This window comes from Lampetra fluviatilis, chromosome 46 (genome assembly GCF_964198595.1).
Source record: "Lampetra fluviatilis chromosome 46, kcLamFluv1.1, whole genome shotgun sequence".
NCBI lineage: Eukaryota > Metazoa > Chordata > Hyperoartia > Petromyzontiformes > Petromyzontidae > Lampetra > Lampetra fluviatilis.
The window spans coordinates 6,412,996-6,435,390 of NC_136320.1; the positions used below are offsets into that span (position 1 = coordinate 6,412,996).

Consider the following 22,395-nt stretch of genomic DNA (forward strand, 5'->3'; position numbering starts at 1 on the left):
GGCTGTCGTCACATTACACGCCTGCATGGACACGGTGGATGCATCGTTTACAATGCGCAAGGTCAAGAACTGCTCCACGCCTCGACCACACAACTCGCCGACCATCATGCAAGGACTTTAGACAATTGCCAGCTGTTTGACACAAAGGCTTTCGCGACCAATATCCATAAGAGGTTTTTGGGTTACACATGCCAATTCGTCGCTGTACTAGTAACGAATTGTCACGTTTTGTTTACGTGACAAGCGGCTGTGTTGGGTGGTGGCGGGTTTTAACGACACATTTATATTTACGTGATCTAACCCAAAAACCTATATTTATGGATTTGCCAGCTGCAACGAATAGTCGGTACATTGGAATGTCACCAAAAAAACACAAGCAATGCAGTTCCTTTTTAAACAATTTTCACAAGGTGACTTTCCAGTGGAGACGGTCCCTTCGTACACCCAGGATGACGTAAAAGATCACGTTAGTTGTTCGACTCAAAAAGCAATTTGTTTTTTTTTGCTATTAAATAATGACATTTAGACATTCATCACAAAAGTGCTAGCTAGCTGCAGTCACCGTAGCTTTTCCAGTTATTACATTTTATTTTCTTGACCCCCTTTGGGCAACGCTACATTTCCCACCGTGTCCTTGCGCGTGCCTCATTTTGCTGCATTATTCCTCACCTTTGGAAGAGCTTCGTAGCCGTCGGGGTCGCGAGGTCTCCAGAGATCCTCCGTAACAAAAAAACACCGGCGAATGCAAGTGTCAACCATTTCGCACGACGTGAAACGTGTGGCAAGTGAAGTGAACTTGAGCCAGTGGGTTAGTCGGCCGCTGTTGGGAGGAGATGCGTGGTCTAGCAAATCGCGTTGCAGGGTTTCGTTTGCCTTTGCAAAGGAGTGTGGTAGCAAGGACCCCTTTAAAATACTACCGTTCTCTCTGTGATGAATGATTTTACTTTCTATAATTGACTGTGTGGTTTACATTTATATGCTGTGTTAACGAATGTGAAATTTTTGTATTTGCATCAAAGCCAGAGAAAAGTTTAACAAATACTTTAAACGATATTCGTTGGCTATACCTTGGGTTATCGTAATCTTGCAAAGAACAGTTAATCTTCTACCCCCGTACCCTGAAGAATACTATCCATAGTGCATTGCTGCTGTCCATTTATATCAACATAGCAACATGCACGGTCACAATTAAATATAATGTGATACATTTCTTCCAAAACGCAAACGCAATTTTTTGTTAACGTGCCAAAGTTTACATTGAATCAATTTATACTCAAACTTACTAAATGTTTTGATGGTGTTTGTTGTTGTTGAAGGATTGAATAAACTTAATAACGAGAAAATTATGCATGCGCATTATGCAAACCCTTTGATCTTGTCCTTCCTGTCCATTGTGTGTATTAAAATAGCCGTAGCAACGGTAATCCCTATTGAAGTATGGTGGCCTGTATAGGCATGCATTTAAATAATGTATTATTTGATGATTCGCTTCCACGTAGCACTAAGTCGGTAGCTGTCCGAAAGGTTAAAATTTGTATTTCTTTCAATTTCAATAGATTCTCTAATTAATCTTGCCCCAGTAGCAGCTGTAGGGTTTTCCGAGCTTCTAGGAGGGGGTGAAATATTGCATTTTTAGTGACAAGCGGAGAAACCTCTTCTTGGTTCTTTCAGTAAAGTCACGTAGAAGGGAAGTAATAAAATAATAAAAATAAAACAATAAAATAATTCTCACGACGTTTCGGCCACAACGCAAGCAGCCGTCCTCATGCGAAGAATTCATTTATTTATTGTTTTATTATGTTTTATTTTTATTATTTTATTACTTCCCTTCTATGTGACTTTACCGAAAGAACCAAGAAGATGAATCCCTGCAGTCACGAAAGCTTTACATCGAAATTTAAGCGGAGAAACATTCTCAAGCACAGCAGTTGGCCTCAACAAGAAGACGGTGACGCGGGGTGGGGGGGGGGGGGCCAGGGCAGGTGGTAACCCGCAGTCCAGGGGCTGAAAAATCAGCTTTTCCAAAACCTGACATCGTAAGTCATTCGTCGACCCCACGTAACGAGCCACCCCCCGCGCCTCTGGCTCCTCCAGGTGGCAAATGGGGCACCAGCCGAGGCCAGTGCTTGGAAGTTCCACATTCACGTGCCAAGCGCAATAACAGTACGGAAATTCATTTTGATGTCCAGCCACGCGCGTACGTACGTGTATAGAGTACGAGCTTTTATTATTATTTAGGTGTAACTTCAATATGAACAGTGGGGTGATGGAATTGTGTGGTGGTCAGCGTAAGGCGGTGTTGGGCAGTTGAGTGGCAGTGCAGCCAAAGTAGGGACAGTCCTCGCTTAACGCGTGGCGGGCCTTGACGTTGTAGCGCGTTTTCGCTGTCACGAGGACCTTCCATTAGGGAACACTTCGCACAAGACGCGCGGCCCGTTATAACGCGGAAGGCACGTCCCGTTATAACGCGGAACGCGTCCTGTTATAATCCGATTTCTGAGCGGTTGGAAGAACTACTTTCCTGAGCTGATTGACTGAGCGGAGTGATACAGTACGCGGAATGATACAGTAACGCGGCGGCGTACCCTCAGTGATTTGTCCCGCTATCTCACTACGTGTGCTTGCGTAGTAGTAGTAGTAGTCGTACATCGTATCCCGCCAAATGTTATCATTAACATTATACTGGTAGGAACCTCCTGGTTACACCAGCCCACAGGGGATTATTGTGTCCGTCCGTCCGTCGTGCATCCAAAAATGGGAGGGGTGGGGCTGGGTGGGAGGGGTGGGGCTGGGTGCGGAGGGGCTGGTCACCCCGTGGTGCCCTTATAAAACTCAACATTTAACCTACTCACGCCGGCTTGTGCCCGCCCTCACAGTCGGGCATATTTGCCGAATACACCACGCCGCCGTTGACCCTGGCCATTGACCGAGCAACCCAACGTTCCTACCAGCTCCCTCCGCAGGAGGAATGTGTTTAATGGGGAAATAGTTTTCGCTTAACTTGGCACTGTTCAGGAACGCACCTACCGCGTTCAACGAGGAATTACTGTGCAGTTGTACTTCTATGCTCCCACGCCTTGCCAAAATGCCGCACTGATCAGCGTGGTGAAGTATGGTCAAATAGCCCCCACAACGTGAACGGCGGTGTGGGGAGGCCCTCATCCAGAAGGGCTGCCATGCAAGTGCTTGATTGGGGCATGGCAAGACCGATGGCAGGGAGAGGCCTTCATCCAGCAGTGGATGGAACATGGCTCACGACGATGACGACGGCGTCACGCAAAGTTTTACACAACATATATATTTATTATTTAGACACGGATAATGCACAAACGCCACATTGCAGCACCATCAGCTGTTGATTCTAAAAGTGGGACCACCAATAGCTCACACTTTTGTGTCAACCGCAGCGATATGTAATGTGATTCAGAGATTCTAGATTTGAAGCTTTCGTGACTGCAAGGATTCATATTCTTAGGTTTTTTCGGTAAAGCCACGTAGGTAAAAAATTAAAATTAATAAAAGTAAAATAAAAATAAAATAAAATCACGACGTTTCACCTGAAGACGGAAGCTTGTGTTGCCTCCGAAACGTCGTGATTTTTATTTTATTTTTATTTTACTTTTATTAATTTTAATTTTTTACCTACGTGACTTTACCGAAAAAACCTAAGAATGTGATTCCGAGATGCTCCTATAACCAAATCACCCAGGATGCACCATATCTCATAAAATAGTAGCCGTTAATATGAACATCTATTTACTTGTTTGTTTCACGAGTTATTTGTACGCTGAATATTTGCCGCCGTGTCTTGTAACAGCGCTTTTAAGGTCCTCCATGAGAGGCGCTTCATAAATGCGATTCTTGTCGTCATTGTTGCTAAAACAATTTGCAGCTTCGCGACACGGACGAATCATTAAATTTCGATTTGCTAAATTCCTATTGATATGCAAATTCTTTTGTCAAGGCGATCTTCCCCCCTCCATCCCAGCTTAAATAGACGCTCCAAGCCTGGGGTGTGTCATTCAGACTCTGTCTTCTCGACAGACCTGTTCTCCACCTGAGGACGGCTGCTTGCGTTGTGGCCGAAACGTCGTGAGAATGATTTTATTATGTTTTATTTGTATTATTTTATTATTTCCATTCTACGTGACTTTACCGAAAGAACCAAGAAGACGGACGATTCATTGTTCGATCGCGAATTCGATATGCGACCAGCACCGCCACACACCACAGGTGCTATAGGCTGCTGCGGGGTTACACCGTGGGCAACAGAGGGCAGTGCAGCACAATACATTGTTGTACTGTATGCCTACGGGCCTTCAGCAACCTGCAGTGACCAGCGTGGTGAAGTATGGTCAAACAGCCCCCAAGAAACCCGCCCTTGGCGTTGGGAGGCTGTCATTCAGCAGTGGATAGAGAGATGGGCTGGCTGTATGTGGACGGCGTTATATTACGGGGCTGATGCGATGGATTTGTGGGCAAGTTAAAACTAACTTTAAAAACGTTTTATTTTTACCAGGTAAGGCCCACTGAGCCAAGGCGCAAGTTCTAACCCGAGCCATTAGGCAAAAGCCTACGTGGGACTCAAAATCCTTTCACACATTTCACAAGATTTTCAACGGTCAAATCCCCAAGAGATTAATAATTTACCATAAAAAAAATAATAACAACGCAACTCACGGACGCTCTGTAGAATATATATATCAGTTACGTTGATAATAACAGTATTTTATATAATAAATTCCAATATATACGTGTACGATATCTGAAAGTGCAAAATGATGACGCTTTGGGAACATTCTTTAAGTCGGCGTTTTTTTTTCTTCTGATGTCTCGCGCTGCCTAAAGACAACACCTAATTAAAGTTGCCAGGTGACAGAAAACAATTCCACTGGAAGAGGATTTTGTATTTCTTCCACTGCGCAATCGCGCACGGGCTGCGTTTCTGTTGCAAGGGGGTCGTGGTGAACAACGTGCGGATCCCAGAATCAGAATATTTTACTCTATGAGATCGCTTTTACCAGTGGCAAAATATAGTAGTAGGTTTTTACCCTTTTAAACCGGTACAAAACTGACACCTTTATTCAAGGCATCATGTTTGCAATAACCACAACACAAGTAGTCAAAAAAGCAAACATAAAGAAGCAACTCTGATAATGATATTAACACTAGTGTTAATGCTTACCCCGAGCTCTCAAGACTCTGATATTGCACTGTGTTTGAGTTGTACGCCTTCTGGTGTCATCTGGTCCAACACCAATGGGGACTAGGCTCTAAAGAAAGCCGTCTCGGGTGTGGACCAATCAACTTCAAGGACAGTGCATATTATTATCATTATCAGAGTTGCTTCTTTTTGTTTGCTTTTTTGACTACTTGTGTTGTGGTTATTGCAAACATGATGCCTTGAATAAAGGTGTCAGTTTTGTACCAGTTTAAAAGGGTAAAAACCTACTACAACAGAATATTTTATTTATACTGGAGGAATCCGATGTAGCTGCAAAGCTCATCTTCTTGGTTCTTTCGGTAAAGTCACGTAGAAGGGAAGTAATAACATAATAAAAATAAAACATAATAAAATAATTATGTTTTATTTTATAAGTAATAAAATAATAAAAATAAAACATAATAAAATGATTATGTTTTATTTTTATTATTTTCTTACTTCCCTTCTACGTGACTTTACCGAAAGAACCAAGAAGATGAATCCCTGCAGTCACTAAAGCTTTAAATCGAAATGCAAAGCTCTTGTTTCACAGATGGCCAGTAGTTTCACAGATAGCCAGTAGTTTCACAGTCTACCACATTCCTGGGAGGCTCAACCGGGACACACGGCGAGGTGGCAGCCCCGCCAACTTGTACATAGCCACGGCCACCCAATCTACCGCTCCTCTGCCGATCACGCGACTTTGTTATCTATCGCGAGCCGAGCGTAAACCCTCCCCAGAGACAATTTGAAACCGCGAAGAAAATCTCGAATTTTTTTTTCGTATTTTTCAAGATGCAGCCCTTCTGACAAAGCGGCACTGCCCAGTGATTACATAGCAACAATTCGCCTCGTGGCGACAATTGAAATTGGGGATTGGGTGGATGTTGGTTGTTGATCTGTTATATGTTACGACGAGGCTCATTAAAACATTTCTCAGCCATCTGCGGAGGAACAGAGCCCATTACTTTGTAGCATAAACAATATCTATATATTTTTTTAAAACCGAAAGTCCATGCAAGTCTACACAAGCAATAACAATAAAATTAATCTCACCGAGTGCCTATAATGCTCCACGCAACGACATCTCCAGCACACGAGGCCGTATTTCTAAAGTGCGACAAAGGCCCCTCCCCCCCAGGTAGCCTCAACGAACTGTTGGGGCAAGTGCTGTTAGCGAGCACCTATGAAGGCCGCCACTGTGGCACACGAGGGGGTTGGTGGCCAGCACCACGCCTGGCCGCCTTTGTCTCCCTCATGGCGATGTTTACACAACGCGCCAGGTACTCGTTTGAGGCTGAGTCGACCTAGCGGAGGTGGACCAGGACCGCTTCAGATAATCGTCACCGGTGTTGGCCGTGAGCGGGAACCGCCGTGTCCTTCCCACGCGTCGATTGCCCGTGCGCGTGGAGGCCTCTGGCTCTGCAGTGTCAACTTTCACCAATTGGAGCGGCAAGTTTGTGGATCCACGTTGTGTTAGCGCTCAGGTCGGCGAGTTCGCAGTTCTCATTTCCTGTTTGAAACCCCGAGCCCGGCCTGGAGATTCCACAATCGTATGGATGGCGTGGGGGCGGGGGGGGGACATGTCAAGAGTTGGTATCCATCTCGGCCAAGCTGGAAGTCAACTCTAGATGTCTCGGGAGCGAAGCTTTTCACTTATCACCGACTACGCTCTGGGTCACTTGGTAGACTGGTGTAAGCACGCGCACTGTAGCTGCAGCGATAGTGAGACGTATACTGGATGTGGTGTGCAGGCTGTAAGTAATATCCTCTGGCTCGGCAACCCAAACAGACCCGGATGAACTCAACTATTTTTTTTATCTGACCAGGTAAGGCCCACTGAGCTATTTAGCCTTCTTTTCAGAAGTGCCACAAATGATAGCTCAACGAAGTGGCTTATTAGCGCGTTTAAATTGACAGCAGCCAAACACTAAAACGCATGATGTTGAGTTGAAAATGTGGAGGGAAAAACCGGAGGAACCCGAAGAAAAGTCCATGCGACTACGGGAGAAGAGAGAGGCAGGGAACATGCAAACTCCAAATATACAGGTGTCAGGGTCGGGATCAAACCCACAAACTCCTGTATACCAGACAAGGGAGTTAACATCTCGCCACCGTGGAACTCTATACCCGCACCTCACACCGAACACGTAGGAATGCCTCTCCCAGCGACGCCTTCGAACCGGTGGTGAACGGCGGTAAGAAGTTCTGACCACCGTGGGTGACCCACGGTTCGAGCATCAGGGGCAAAAAATAAAACCGTGGGGGGGGGGGGGGGGGTCGACTCGCGGGTGAGCCGTCGGGAAGGGCCGCGCGCCTTCACAGCTCCGTGTCCTTCTGCTGCATCGTCGCTTGGTTCATCAGGGACTCCCACTCCTCCCCGTCGTGCTGGTGCTTGGCGAAGCTCACGAACACCTGTGGAGGGCGGGTGCGGGACGGGGAGACACGGCGATCAGTCGCGCGAGTCTCCAGCGCACATGACCGAGGTCGCCCTGTCGCGACCGGCTGATCGAGCGGCGGGCGAGGCCAGCGTAGAGCCGGCCCCGCGTGGCGCGGCGTGGCTCAGGGAGGCGCGAGCTTCTTGCTTTTTCCCCCCCACCGTAGAGCCAGAGGCCTTGCAGCTCCACGCGCGTGAGCCATGGGCAAGTTGACGCGCGTGGGAAGGACACGGCAGTTCCCGCTCACGGCCAACACCGGTGACGATTATCTGAAGCAGTCCTGGGCCTTCTCCCTTTGGCCGACTCGGCCTCAATTGAGTACCTGGTGCGGTGCGTAATTACATCGCCACTCGGCCGGGCGTGGGGCTGGCCACCCACCCCCTCGTGTGCAGTGCTGGCTTTCATTAGCTGCTCGCTAACAGCACTGGCCCCAACAGTCTCTTGAGGCTACACGGCGGGCGGGGGACCTTTGTAGTTGACGCCATGTTTGAGTTGCGCGCACTGAAGCGACGTTCGACCAAGGCCCCTGGCCCCGCTTGGCTCCTTGGCCAGACTTAGACACCCTCTGTGGAGCCCAAGCGCATCACGGTTTGGTTCTGGCACGGCTCAGATGTGCCAGTGGAAAAGGGCCTTGGAGGAGGCGGAAGTAACAAAAAGGAAGAGCCGTTGAACAGCCCCAATTGTGAAAACACGTCTCTGTTTTATCGTGGTCGAAATCGTGAGGAGCTAACGGCACATTCATATGCATGTACATACATCCAAATATTGACACTCTTTTCAGTTAAGACTCCCGCAGTATTAACCAGGGCGGCCATCGGGACTCGGACAGCGATCATCTGCAATGAGCGGCAAAACGAGCAACCGCTCGGCCTTGTCACCACAAAAAAAAATCTACAATTTTTATTTTACCAGGCCCACTGAGCTACATAGCTCTTATTCAGAAGTGACCTGGCCACAGATGATGGTTCAATAAAGTGGCTGATAATCACGTGGAAATGTATAGCAGCCAACTACTGTAAACGTGTCATGTTGATTCTAAGATGTGGAGGAAAAAGCCGCGCGACTACGGGGAGAGAGAGAGACGTGGAAACTCCAAATATACAGCAGCAGGCGTCAGGGTCGGGATTGAACCCACGACCTTCTGGAGACCAGGCGAGGTAGTTAACATCTCCCAGCCACCGTGATGATGATGATGATAGAGACAGAGAGACACACAAACTCCAAATATACAGCAGCAGGCGTCAGGGTCGGGATTGAACCCACGACCTCCTGAAGACCAGGCGAGGTAGTTAACATCTCCCAGCCACCGTGATGATGATGATGAGAGAGAGACACGCAAACTCCAAATATACAGCAACAGGCGTCAGAGTCGGGATCGACCCCACCACCTCCTGTACACCAGGCGAGATAGTTAACATCTCGCCACCGCATCGCCCCCTACGGTTTACGTTCAAGACGCCCGCAGTATTAACCAGGGCGGGCTTCGGGCACCGCGAGCGCGACGGCCGTGGAGCAGGCTTCACCTCGTCGAGCGTGGTCTGTGAGACGGAGTAGTCCTCCACGTTGAGCTCCTCCTTGCGCAGCGCCAGCAGGTTGAAGATCTTGGCGAGCGAGGACTCGGCGGAGGGCAGCTGGTACTGCAGCATGTTGTGGTGGCGCTCCTTGAGGAGGCTGCCGGGGAACGCCGAGTCGATGAACTCCTCGACGGGCGGCAGCACCGGCGGGGAGCCGGCCACGCGCAGCGTCACCGTGTAGCCGTCGCCAAACCTGCAGCGGCACCACCACCACCGCCACCATCGCCCAGCGACGTCACCAGGGAAACCGAACGGTGCTGTGAGTGCGTGGTGCTGGCCACCCACCCTCTCGTGTGCCGTGCCGGCCTTCATAGGTGCTACTCGCTAACAGCACTTGCCCCAACGGTCTGTTAAGGCTATATGGGGGGGATCTTTGTCTTTGTGAGTGCGAGTGTGTTTGCTGGGGCGGTAGTGCAGCTCGATTACAACTCACGGTCAACACCCAGTGGCGAATATCTGAACCGGTCCTGGGCCTCCCCTAGGTTGACTCGGCCTACAATGAGCACCTGGGGCGGCGATGTAGACGTCGTGTGCCGTGCCGGCCCTCATTAAGTGCTCGCTAACAGCACTTGCCCCAACAGTCTTGTAAAGGCTTTCTAGGGGATCTTTGTCTCTGCCACATGCAGATCGCCCACTCACTTGTTCTTGAGATGCTGCACGCTGCCCAGACACTGGAATCTGCCGTTCACCATGATGGACATGCGTGTGCACAACGCCTCACACTCCTCCATGCTGCACACGGGCACACGGGAGAGTGAGCGGGCGGGTGAGCGAGTGGGTGGGTGATTGGGTTAGTGGATAAGTGAATGGCTGAGTTGGTGAGTGTGGGTGGGTTATTGGGCGAGTAGGTGGGTGGTTTGGTGAATGGGTGAGTGAGTGAGTGAGTTGATGAGTGATTGAGTGAGTGGGTGGGTGAGTTATTGAGTGAGTGAGTGGCTGAGTGATTGAGTGAGTGGGTGGGTGAGTTATTGAGTGAGTGAGTGGCTGAGTGAGTGGGTGGGTGAGTGATCGAGTGAGTGAGTGAGTGGCTGAGTGATTGAGTGAGTGGGTGGGTGAGTTATTGAGTGAGTGAGTGGCTGAGTGATTGAGTGAGTGGGTGGGTGAGTGATTGAGTGGGCAGTTGGGTGGCCGAGTGAGGCGAGGGAGCGGTACCTGTGCGAGGTGAGCAGCACGCACCGCCCCTCCTTGATGACGCTGAGGATGCAGTCCCACAGGAAGCGCCTCGCCTTCGGGTCCATCCCGGTGGTCGGCTCGTCCTGCGGAGACAAAAACCGTTCGAGCGTCTGCCCCCACAGCCTCCACGTGATCAGCCCTCCGCGTGTGGCGAGCACTCGGTCCCCCAGACACCGACCGTTTCATCTCACCTGTACCGTGTGCAACCACCACCACCACCACCACACTGCAGGTCTCAACAACGCACTCACCCGCTCACTCACTCAATCACGCACCAATACACCCACCAAATTCGCGAAACGTATCAACTCTCTGATCATCGCTGGCTGCCCGGCGTTTTTTTGGGCCCGTGCTCAACAAGCGTGTGAAAATGGAATAATAACAACAATACGATCGCCCCTCGCGTCTCACCAGGAAGACGACGGGAGGACAGCCGATGAGCGCCATGGCCGTGGAGAGCTTGCGCTTGTTGCCACCGCTGTAGCTGCCGGCCGAGCGGTCCCCGTAGCGGATCAGGCCCAGCTTGCGGATCCCCCACTCGGCCACCTGACGCAAGGTAGGCGCGGCCGGCAATGGAAACGCGGGGGGGGGGGGGGGCGTTGGGGATTAAACGGCTCTCGTGGTTACCGAGCGTGCGGGCGGTACGGCCACGGCCTCCGGCGGTATGGGGGGTACCGCCGGGCGCTGGGGGCTACGGAAAAAAAAAGGGGCGACGATGTCAAGTTCTGCGGTCGGATGGCCGCGATTGGTGGATTTGCGCACGTGAACTGGTCACGTGACGCCAACGCGCCTTGGATGATATCGTTGGAAGCGCCTTTTATGCATGCATGTTGAACTTGTTTCGCACCGTACGTAGCCGACCATGCTAACCATCGGCAGGATTAGAGCACAGCTTGTCCCAATGTCTTGCAGCATCACGGCCCATGCCAACCATGCTCTGCTGCTGCTGCTGAGAGGTATGGGGTTGGCAGCTAATGGGTGGATATCAAAATGGGGCGGCACTGCAGAGAAACCCCGAGGGTCGCCGCTGGGCACCTACCGTGGCCACCTCCTTCTCGGGGACCCCACGCAGGCGAGCGTAGAACTCCAGGTGCTCCCGCCCCGTGATGAGGTCGTTGATGGCGTCGAACTGCGGGCAGTAGCCCATGTTCTGGTGCACCTCCCGCATGTTGTTCAGAATGCTGGCGCGTGGGGGCACGGAGAGGAGTGTGAAATGACACCAAAAACACAAACTCGGGTTACGTGAACAATGGTTTGCTGGGGGCGAAAGGAATATCTCGAAATTTCGGCCGACTGGCCGCCCACGGGAAATATCGAGGTCTCGAGACAAAGACGATCATGGCCTAGAGTCGATCTCAGACGGCCTCTCTACAATGAACACGACGACGCGTTTGGACGCGACGCGCGCGGAACCGTTCCATCGTAATTGCGACCTGACATTTCACGTACGACTTCGCTGGACCAGCAAGCCGGACGAGCGATAAGTGACGGGAACCCAAGTCCACCGAGTGACCAGGCAGGAGTGTAAACAAAGCAAGGAGGAAGAGGACGGGGACGAGGAGGAGAACAGAAACACACGGGAGGCAGCCACACACGCCTGACGCTTGTGAAGACGCTAAAGACAAACAATAATGATAGTCATGGCAAGAAGCAGCTGTGTGCAGGCATGGTGCTGTTATCGCCATGGGACTGCCAGTACTGTATTAAGGTGAAAAAAACAAATATTAAAAAATACTTTTAAAAAACGCTTTAATGAAATGTACTGTCTGAGCTGCCCCTCCCCCTGCCCCCTTCCCCCATCGCCCCTCCCCTCCTTCCACATCCCCCGCCCCTCGGCGTGGCTTCCCGAGGCTTGCCGTGACGTCAGGGACCACGTGGTGATTTACAGGCAACGTGAGTTGAGCGTCGACAATTAGAGCCGTAAACGTGGACAATTAAAGCCATAAAAATATTGTTTAAAAATATATTTTAAAATTTTTAATGATAGAATATAGTATTGCCATCAGTATGACATAGCTATACCAAGTTTGCAGTCGATACGACATTGGAAATACGGTTGAAATTGAGTTACAAAAATTTTGGATACGACAATACAGTAAGTTAAATAAAAGCGTGTAAAAAGTTTTAAAATATATGTTTTGGATTTTTTATGATAGAATATCGTGTTGTCATCAGCATGACACACCTATGCAAAGTTTGCAGTCGATATCACATTGGGAAGTGTGTAAAAATTGAGTTACAAGATTTATTTTTTGAGTTAAATAAAAAAGCGTGTAATCATAAAAAGGCTTTGGCCTTCCTGGAATAATGTGTCTATTTTGGTGTTTTAACACCTTAACACCAGCATTATTGCCAGACAAGGTAGAGCCTTTGTTATAATTTTATTTTAAACGGACTCACTCGAGTTTAAGTGTAACATCTGTAAATTGTGGAATACTCACATCTCCTTCCTGAATGGAAAATTAAAGACTCCATGCTGCCACGGTGGCGAGATGTTAACTTCCTCGCCTGGTCTACAGGAGGTAATGGGTTCGATCTCGACGCTGATGCCTGCTGTACATGTTGAGTTTGCATGCTCTCCCTGTGGGCGCGTGGATTATTCTCTGGGTCCTCCGGTTTTTTCCCCTCCACATTTTAGAATCAACAACATGGCCTCTAGATTATTTGGCTGCTATAAGCTTACACGTGAAGAGCCACTTTGCTTGGAGCTTTCATTTTTGGCCGAGTTACCGTTGAAAAACGGTGCTTTACTGGGTGGGAAATCAACTTGTGAACATCCCACGATGCCCTCTCGTGTTTCACTCGAGCCGCTGGCCTCTGCCACGTGCCGCGGTGCATCCGCCCGTCACCTGTATTCCGTGAGGAAGGCCTCGCCGCTCGTGACGTCCGTGTCGCCCGTCAGCATCTTGAACATCGTCGTCTTTCCCGCGCCGTTCACGCCTAGCAGGCCGAAGCACTGCGGGGGAGAGAGACGACCCGCACGCCCGTCCGCTCGTTTACCGACGCGTACCGTCGCGAGCGTGCGAGCGTGTGCTCGTACGCACGTACTTAAGTATGCACGGCAGGTCCTCGCTTTACGCGCGGTGTTCATGCAACGCGCTATCGCTATAACGCGGTTTTCTTCCATTCTGGGAACACTTTTTTGCACAACGTAGAACGCGCCCCCCATTATCGCGTGGTTTCTGACGATCGTTGTTTGACGACTTGCATCCCAATGGGATTTTTGCACACAGTGTTGGTGTACGGTGCTTTTTCTGCAATATTTTGATGTCTTTTCTTGGTTTTTGTTTTTTGTTCGTTGCGGTTGCACCCGATTCAAGAGCCGAATGGCTCACAGGGCTACACCTAATAAATAAACTTGAAACTTTCTTGAGCTACTCGGCTGAGCGGAGTGACACAGCAATGCCGCGGCGTACCCTCAGTTATTTGTCCCGCCATCTCACCGCACGTGCGTCGTAGTACACCGTATCTCGCCAAACTTTAGCGTCCCCACATGATTTGTGGGGAAAGCGTTGTTCGCTTACCGCTTCTTTCGCTCGCCGTGGCACTTTTCAGGCACGCATCTCCTAGCGCGTTACAACGAGGAGTCCCTCTACTCGCGCGTACACACGCAGGCCGGTCACTCACGTGGCCGCGCCTACAGCTGGTACGCAGAAGTAAGAAAACAAAGCTCGCCACGGTTCGCCATGAACGGCGCGATGTTACATTTTGGAGGTCACGCTTTGCCCTGTGAGAAGGGGTGGGGTGTCCTGGAGGAAAGTTCACGAAACATTTGACAGAGGGAATGTCTCTAAAAACGACGGCGCCACGCCTACTCTTAGGTTTTTCGGTAAAGTCACGTAGGTAAAAAATAAAATAAAAATTAATAAAAGTAAAATAAAAATCACGACGTTTCGGAGGCAACACAAGCTTCCGTCTTCAGGTGGAACCGTCACAGCACGATAGCTGTATCAAGTAAGAGAAATTCTAAGAGACCCGTCCTTGTACAGTAGAACCTTGGATTGCGAGTTACTTGGTCTGCGAGTGTTTTGCAAGACGAGCAACATTTTAAAATAAGTATTAATTTGATAAACGAGCGAGGTCTTGCAATACGAGTAGCGCGTGTATACGCTTTGTCTGCCGAGCGTCACGTGATCACAACTGATATACGAGTGCTTTGATATACGAATTATGCTCGCAATCCAAGGTTTTACTGTGTATATACTGGTTGAGGGGAGGAGGAGCCAAGGTAGGCACCTGGATCGGAGTTTTGTATTATTATTGTGAGGTTGGTGCGGCTGAGGCTGCTGCTAGGAATGAGCCTTTGTTGTGTAGACTGGTTGAGCTGGGAGGTGCCAGAGTTGTTAAGGTGCGGCTGCTGTAAATGGGACTGAGCCTTTGTTATGTAGATGTAATATGAGAATATATCCTGCTCACTGACGTATCACACCTTGTCATGGTGATTGGCTCTGCCGGTCCTGGTTTACAGCCAATGGGGGGAAGCCTGGGGGCGTGGCCCTGACGTGATGGAAGGGTGACAGCTATGGGGATTGGTTCTTCTGGCTTTGGCCTCAGCCAATGGGGAGATGAGTCAGGGGCGTGGTCCCGGGAGCTGTCGAGGGAGCCTGGAAGATTCGACGCAGGCTAACGAGGATTGGCTGAAGCGTACCACGTGACCCGGGGATTAAATAGGGGTGGAGACGAACGACACGTGGTCAGAACGGGAACCAACGGAGGAAGGTGCCACGTGGGAGCGGGGCTCCGAGTTGCCACGTGGCAGTGCGTCTCTCTCGGTCTATCTGTCACTTCACGTTGTCTACCAGCAGCGTGAAGTAGCTGTAACCCAAAGTGAATAAAAGACGGGTTCCAGAAGTCGTCTCAAAGAGTCTTATTACATAGATGAAACAGCGCTGAATAAAATGTACGCCGGGCCGCTTGGATTCGGCGGTGAACGGGACGCCCCCACCCTGCCGCTTGCAGACGTCTCGGAGCGAGAGAGTGTCAAGGTGTCGACTGGCCGACGGGCGTGCGCTTGGTTACGTGGCGCACCTCTCCCGGCGGGATGCCCACGGAGACGCGGTCCACCGCAGCCTTCTTCTTCCCGCGGTAGATCTGCACGCGGGAGACGCGGGACACGGTGACTGTGAGTGCTGCAGTCGGTAAAGCAACGCAGGAGAACTGCCCCCCACCCCCTCACCCTCCGCTCTTAACGGCGGTAATTGGTTCCACGAAACCGGTCGTTAGGTGATTTGGTCATTAAGCGAGTATAGCAAATACACGCTAGAGGCTTAATTCGTTCCGATAGCATCAAAAGTGACCCCTTTCTCACGTACTTTTTTTCTCACGTACGTATTTAAACAATGGATATTAAAACATAAAATATACTAACATTATAAACACATTATATTAAAAGAAACGTGGTTAATCAATGCATTAATTTATATTTACTGTACCTACAACAGCCCTTCGTTAACAGGGGAATGGTCGGTGAGCGAACACATTGGGCTCTATTGGAGGCAGTACACTACTATACACTACACTATACACTACTATACACTACACTACTATACACTACTATACATTACACTATACACTATTATACACTACACTATACACTACACTATACACTACACATTGGGCTCTGTGGAGGCCCGTCGTTAAGCGATTAGTCGTTAACAAGGGTGGTCATTAACAGGGGTTTCACTGTAATACTACCAATGGAAATAATCTGATGTCATCGTGACATCACCAATGACATCATTTGGATGGTGCCGTGGTGCCACAGCACAAGGTCCCCGGTTCCATCTCCCGCCAACGGGGACGCAGCGAGCGTCGACCTGTCCAGGGGTCACGGCGTGACCCTGGATTTAACCTCCCTGTGATTATCCACGACCCACACGTGCGTATGGACATTGAACTCCGCTCGCACCGTGCGTAGCCAACCGTTGCTCAATCACAGGTCTTAGGTCCCACGCCTCTGACAACGGTCCGTGCTGTTACAATGGACTTGGCAGCCAGAGATCTCTCCGGTTGGAACAAGCGAGCACTTGCAGGGCTGCGCCTTTACCTTTGTCACCTCTGCCAATGGAGCCCCCCTTTAACGGTGAGCAGAGAGCTGCCGCAATTGGGGCAATAATGCAGTTGGGGGGGGGGCGGGCGGAAGGGAAGAAGGGGTGGGGGGGGGGGGGCCACACGGACGGGTTGATGATCACCTTGACGAGCTCAACGATGCGGAGCGAGTCGGTGAGGCCGCCGCCGGACGCGATGCGCTGCCGCTCGCGAGCCACGTCCTCGTCCTCGTCCTTCGTGGCAGGCAGCTCCATCTTCACCGGCCTGGGGAGAGGGGGGGGGGGGCGGCACGCACCGTGGTGATGGCTCAGAGAGAGAGAGAGAGCGTAGACAGAGGAGAGGGAGAGAGGGAGAGACGAGAGAGAGATCGGAGAGAAACAAAGTGCAGAGAGAGAGAGAGAAAGCGTCGAGAGAGGAGAGAGAGAGGCGAGAGCGGAGTGAGCGAGAGAGGAGAGAGCGGTGGAGGACTGGCCGTGCCACTCACCTGGGCTTGACGAAGAAGCGGTATTGGATGAGCAGTGTGAGCGTGAAGAAGACGACTCCCTCCACGGCCATGGCGAAGAGGTTCTTCCCGACCACGTCCCACTCAAAGGGGTTCTTGAACGAGTTCTGGCCTGGTGGGGGTCGCACGGGGTCACGGGGCAGCGGGGTCGTCCACGATCATAGGGTCACGAGGAAACTCATTGCAAAGACAAATTAACATCGGGATTTGTGTTTCGGCGTACGCTCTGGGCTGCATTGAGTTTGTGAGGGGCGGGGGGGGGGGGGCACGGGGCTGTTATAGTTTCATGGGACTCCCCTCCCCCCCACCCCCCCCCCCCCGCCGTCGCGCATTCAATCCCTTCCCTTGCGTGGCTCACGCCCTGCCCATGATCTGTGACGTCCGCGATGGGGGGGGGGCATCGCAGCACGTTTCCGCAATAGCATCGGACGGATAGCGGCCACCGCCCGCAGAGGGGCAAACCGTCCCTCCCCGCCCCCCACGCAGTCCTTGGGCGCAAGAAGAACATCACGCACACGTATGTACGTACGTACGTACGTGTGCGTACGCACGCACGCGTACGTACATACGTCTGCGTGATGTTCTTCTTGCGCCCAAGGATGTATGTACGTACGTACATCCGCGTACGTACGTACAAACGCGTATGTACGTACGTACGAGCGCGTGTGTGGGTGCGCGCGTCGTCGTACCGAAGCGCGCGCCGATGTCGGCCAGCTGCTGGTTCTTGGCGAGGTCCATGAGGCCACGGCCGAGGCAGAAGTGCGGGAAGATGAGCAGCACCACGCGGAGGATGTCGTTCGCCTTCTGCAGGTCCTGCTCCACCGGGTCGCAGCAACGGGGACAACAACGACGACGACGATGACAACAACAACAACAATGACGACGATGACACGGTACTCGTGCCAGCCCAAGTGCACTCCAAGGCCACGTGACCGAGATAAAGACACACACACTATATATATATACAGACATACATCTGTGTGCTTGGATGTACATACACAAGTCCAGGGCACAACAAAAAAACAAAGATCCCCCGTATAGCCTCAACAGACTGTAGGGGCAAGTGCTGTTTAGCGAGCACCTATGAAGGCTGAAACGGCACACGAGGGGGTGGGTGGCCATCACCACACGATATTTACACACCGCGCCAGGTACTCATTTGAGGCCGAGTCGACCTATGGGAGGCCCAGGGCTGATTCAGACTATCGTCACCGGTGTTGGCCGCGAGCTAACCGCTGCACTACGACTCCCGAGGGCACACACACATAAAAAAAAACATAAATATAGACACAAAGGTCCCCCGTATGGCCTGCAACAGGCTGCTGGGGAAAGTGCTGTTGGCGAGCAGCACCTATGAAGGCCATCACGGCACGCGAGGGGGACTGACCGGCTGGTCTTTGATGAGCTCCAGGACGAAGGTGGCGACGCTGCCGTTGATGCCGATGAAGAGGTTGATGCAGGTGAGCACCACGTACGCCGTGCTGGGCACCGAGAAGATGAACGACGCCGGGTACATCAGCGGGGTGATCGACCACCTGCGGCGCGGGGGGAGCGGCGCACGGGGGCCGCGTGAGTCCACGTCGGGCGGATGCCACGCACGAGCGCAAGCTCTCGCACGGCCAATATCTCAGATGTTGACTACCTCGCCTGGTGTGCAGGAGGTCGTGGGTTTGATCCTGACCCTAAAATAAAGTTTAGAAAGAAGCTCAACATACATTCGGAGAGCAGACATTGCCGGGGAGGAAAACAGCGCGTTGCAAACGACGACGACGGCGACTTGGGGAGACGCGAGGCGAGGGGGGGGGGGGGGGGCGACCGCGTGGGGGGCCAACTCACCCGTAGAGGAACAGCAGCAGGATGAGCACGGGAAGGTTCGCCGCGGACACGTACGCTTGCTTTTGGAAGCAGAGGAATATGACGATGACGATGACGGTGGGGACCGCGTAGTTGCACTGCGGGGGGGAGACGCCGCGAGGGACGCATGCTCGATGACAAGAACAACGAGCGTGTCCGCTCTCGTAACGAGTGCCTTCAAACGGTGCTGGACGATGTCACTCCGACAACTCGGGGCTGCCCCCCCTCGCCCCCCCCCGCGCCCCAGCCCCCCCCCCCCCCCGCCCCAGCCCCCCCCCCCGCGCCCCAGCCCCCCCCCCCCCACCCCAGCCCCCCCCCCCGTCACGTTACTCTCAGAGCGGTCACATCCCGCGACACGAGTGCTGAACTTCTCATGAGTATCGCTCACCCCCCCCGCCTCACGAGCGCTGTCGCTACATTAGTACCACCACCGCCGCCTCCCCTGTCTCACCACCACCGCCGCCCTCCTGAGTGTCACCGTGACATTCGTGCTGCCTGGGTTCAGTTGAACCGCTCCCGGTGTCACCAGGGCAAGGTGTGTGTGCCACTCCTGGTGTGACCAGGGCAAGGTGTGTGTGCCGCTCCTGGTATGACCAGGGCAGGGTGTGTGTGCCACTCCCCGTGTCACCAGGGCAGGGTGTGTGTGCCACTCCTGGTGTGACCAGGGCAGGGTGTGTGTGCCACTCCCAGTGTGACCAGGGCAGGGTGTGTGTGCCGCCCCCGGTGTCACCAGGACAGGGTGTGTGTGCCGCTCCCGGTGTGACCAGGGCAGGGTGTGTGTGCCGCCCCCGGTGTCACCAGGACAGGGTGTGTGTGCCGCTCCTGGTGTCACCAGGGCAGCGTGTGTGTGCCGCTCCCGTTGTCACCAGGACAGGGTGTGTGTGCCGCTCCTGGACATGGATGGGACACGGTACGACTGCGCGAGAGCCCCGCTGTGTGAATGCAGGGAGCATGAGGCTAATGGCGCACCGCCATCTCCGGCTGTGAAGTCCGTCAGGGCTTGCCGGGCACGGACCGGTTGTCACGCGGCTCTGTGGCTACGTTGGGCTGACGTCCACCTCACGTGTAACTTATCTGGCGCTCTCAATGTGTGACGGTCACGTGTAACAGCATTCTCCAAGTAAATTAGTGCTGCCCCCTTACGTCACCTCGCTGCCACTCTCATCAAAATCACCCCCCCCCGCGTCCCCACCCCCCAATGCCCTCCACCCTCCACCCACCCACCCCTCACCATATCCCAGACGAAGTTGCAGATCCAGTAGACGGCCGGGTTGACTCCGCTCACGAACTGCAGGTGCTTGGCCTTGCTCACGCGCTCCTGGATGAGGAAGAGCACGAAGCTCGCCGGCACGAAGGACATGGCGAAGATCACGCAGATGGCCACCACCACGTCGATCCCCGACGACCTCCTGCCGAAGGAGACGGACGCGGCATGTCGTCGGAACGGAATCAAAAAATCCATCCCGAACGGAATCGGAAGTAAAAGGCCGTGCGGGAAAGGCGCGCGGCGCAGTGTCGGCGCCGGCTATCGTGGAGTGCGGCGAGCGTAATGTCGTCAAGAACAGCGGCGCAAACGCTGCGGGTGCTCGCTCACGCGATGACGTCCGTGAGCTGCTCCTTGGTGAGGTTCAGCGGGTGGTTGAAGGCCGTGATGCCGTAGTCCGAGGGGTCGGCCCCCGCGGGAAGGCCCGCGCGCAGCACGGCGTTGCTCGCGACGCTCGTGAAGGCCCCAGGGGCGTGGAAGGCCTTGCTGTTGAACCAGACCTGTGGGCGGACACGGGTCGCGGGCGCTCAAACGCCACGGTAACGTGCCGCCCCCCCCGCCCCGCCCCCCCTCCTCTCCGCACCGCATGTTATAAAATATTATTAACCTAACTGGTAACACGTACAGTCTGCTCTCCTCCAACGCGTGCTTTTATAATGCCCAGAGATTCCAGTGTTATCATTGCTACTGCAGTACGCTCCCTTAAGGCGTGAACAGTAATTCGGTGCCGTTCACGTGAACGGTGACGGCGGCGGTGTCGGTACCTTCAGGTTGTTCCGTGTCCCAATGAAGTCTTCGATTGTCACTCCTGACGAGCCCACGGTCGGCTGCACAAGACACATTCCACGTTCATTGACGACAACGATGATGACGGTGACGGTGATGATGATAGTCAAGTGACGGTGGTTGCGGTGGTGGTTGCGGTGGTGGTGGTGGTGAACCACAACTCGCCAATCTTCTAAATGTGGCGCACACCTCCACACAACAATCACAACGACAGCCGCCGTTCGCCACCGAGTTGCGACATCCGCATACAAGACAACAGACTGTTGGGGCAATGCCCCGCCGCCTTTGCCTCCGCCAGTGCTGATGTTTACACACCATACCAGGTGTTCATATACAGCTGAGTCGACCTAGGGGAGGCCCAGCGTCGGTTCAGATATTCGTCGGCGATGTTGGCCGCGAGCGGGAAATCGAACTCGCAAGCGCGCCAACCACAACGCCACCGCTCACCGCCGCAACAATGACAAAAGATCCTCCCCCGTGTAGCCTTAACAGACTGTTGGGGCAAATCCTGTTGGCGAGCAGCACCTATGAAGGCCGGCACCGGTGCGCACACACACACACAGAGACACGTATCAACACGCACCCAAGGCAGCGAAGGAAAAGTGCCGGTGGCATCAACGGCATTGGCCGAGATGACCTCTCAACCTTGACCTGGATGCACAACCCACACAAGAGCGAGAGAGCGAGATAGCGAGCGGTGGGAGAGGTGCACGCACCACGCTCAAGTTGAACATCTTGCCGAAGCGTGCGAGGAGGAGCGACTGGTCGGTGGCCGTCATCCGAACGACGCCGTTCTTGTCTCCGACAGAAATCCCGCCGTGTCTGCGGCACACGGGGGGGGGGGGGGGGGTGGGACAGCTGTTCGTTACAATCAACACCGCCCCCCACCCCCACCGGGGCTACCGATGGGGGTCAGAGACACAGAGACGGCACCGCCGAGATCCTGGGTTTTAATCCGTCAGTCGCTTGTAGATGAACTGGCCTTTCAAGTGTGGAGGATCTTCTTGGTTTTTTCGGTAAAGTCACGTAGAAGGGAAGTAATAAAATAATAAAAATAAAACATAATAAAATAATTCTCACGACGTTTCGGCCACAACGCAAGCAGCTGTCTTCAGGTGAAGAAACAGGTCTGTGAAGAAACAGGTCTTGTCGACAGACCTGTTTCACCTGAGGACGGCTGCTTGCGTTGTGGCCGAAACGTCGTGAGAATTATTTTATTATGTTTTATTTTTATTATTTTATTTTATTACTTCCCTTCTACGTGACTTTACCGAAAGAACCAAGAAGATGAATCCCTGCAGTCACGAAAGCTTTAAATCGAAATTTAAGAGTGGAGGAGTTGAATGGTCTCAGCCTGGTCACCGATGAATGCACGAAATAACCCATTGCTATAGTCGGTTTTGCACTTAGTTTGGCCAAAAAACTAACTATTTTAATTTCACCAGGTGAGGCCCACTGAGCCTTATAGCTCTTTTTCAGAAGCGACCTGGCTACAAATGATAGCTCAAAGAAGTGGTTTATCACGTGGCAACGTATAGCAGCCAAATAATGTA

The 22,395-nt window shown here is 52.5% G+C and overlaps 1 protein-coding gene across 1 annotated transcript in view; it reads right to left on the reverse strand.

Moving 5' to 3' along the window:
• Positions 1-7,126: 7,126 nt before the first annotated feature.
• Positions 7,127-22,395, reverse strand: part of LOC144947723 (phospholipid-transporting ATPase ABCA1-like) — a 73,883-nt gene continuing 58,614 nt past the window's right edge. Inside the window, exons 32-48 of the mRNA XM_078877042.1 lie at positions 21,559-21,664; positions 20,821-20,883; positions 20,387-20,556; positions 20,024-20,201; positions 18,775-18,890; positions 18,326-18,473; positions 17,628-17,751; positions 16,921-17,050; positions 16,580-16,700; positions 15,417-15,479; positions 13,238-13,344; positions 11,428-11,569; positions 10,800-10,934; positions 10,368-10,471; positions 9,855-9,947; positions 9,165-9,408; positions 7,127-7,618 (exon numbers count right to left, since the gene is read on the reverse strand). Of these exons, the coding sequence (XP_078733168.1) occupies positions 7,523-7,618; positions 9,165-9,408; positions 9,855-9,947; positions 10,368-10,471; positions 10,800-10,934; positions 11,428-11,569; positions 13,238-13,344; positions 15,417-15,479; positions 16,580-16,700; positions 16,921-17,050; positions 17,628-17,751; positions 18,326-18,473; positions 18,775-18,890; positions 20,024-20,201; positions 20,387-20,556; positions 20,821-20,883; positions 21,559-21,664 (2,140 nt within the window). The 3' untranslated portion in view covers positions 7,127-7,522. The remainder of the gene's footprint in view (positions 7,619-9,164; positions 9,409-9,854; positions 9,948-10,367; positions 10,472-10,799; positions 10,935-11,427; positions 11,570-13,237; positions 13,345-15,416; positions 15,480-16,579; positions 16,701-16,920; positions 17,051-17,627; positions 17,752-18,325; positions 18,474-18,774; positions 18,891-20,023; positions 20,202-20,386; positions 20,557-20,820; positions 20,884-21,558; positions 21,665-22,395) is intronic.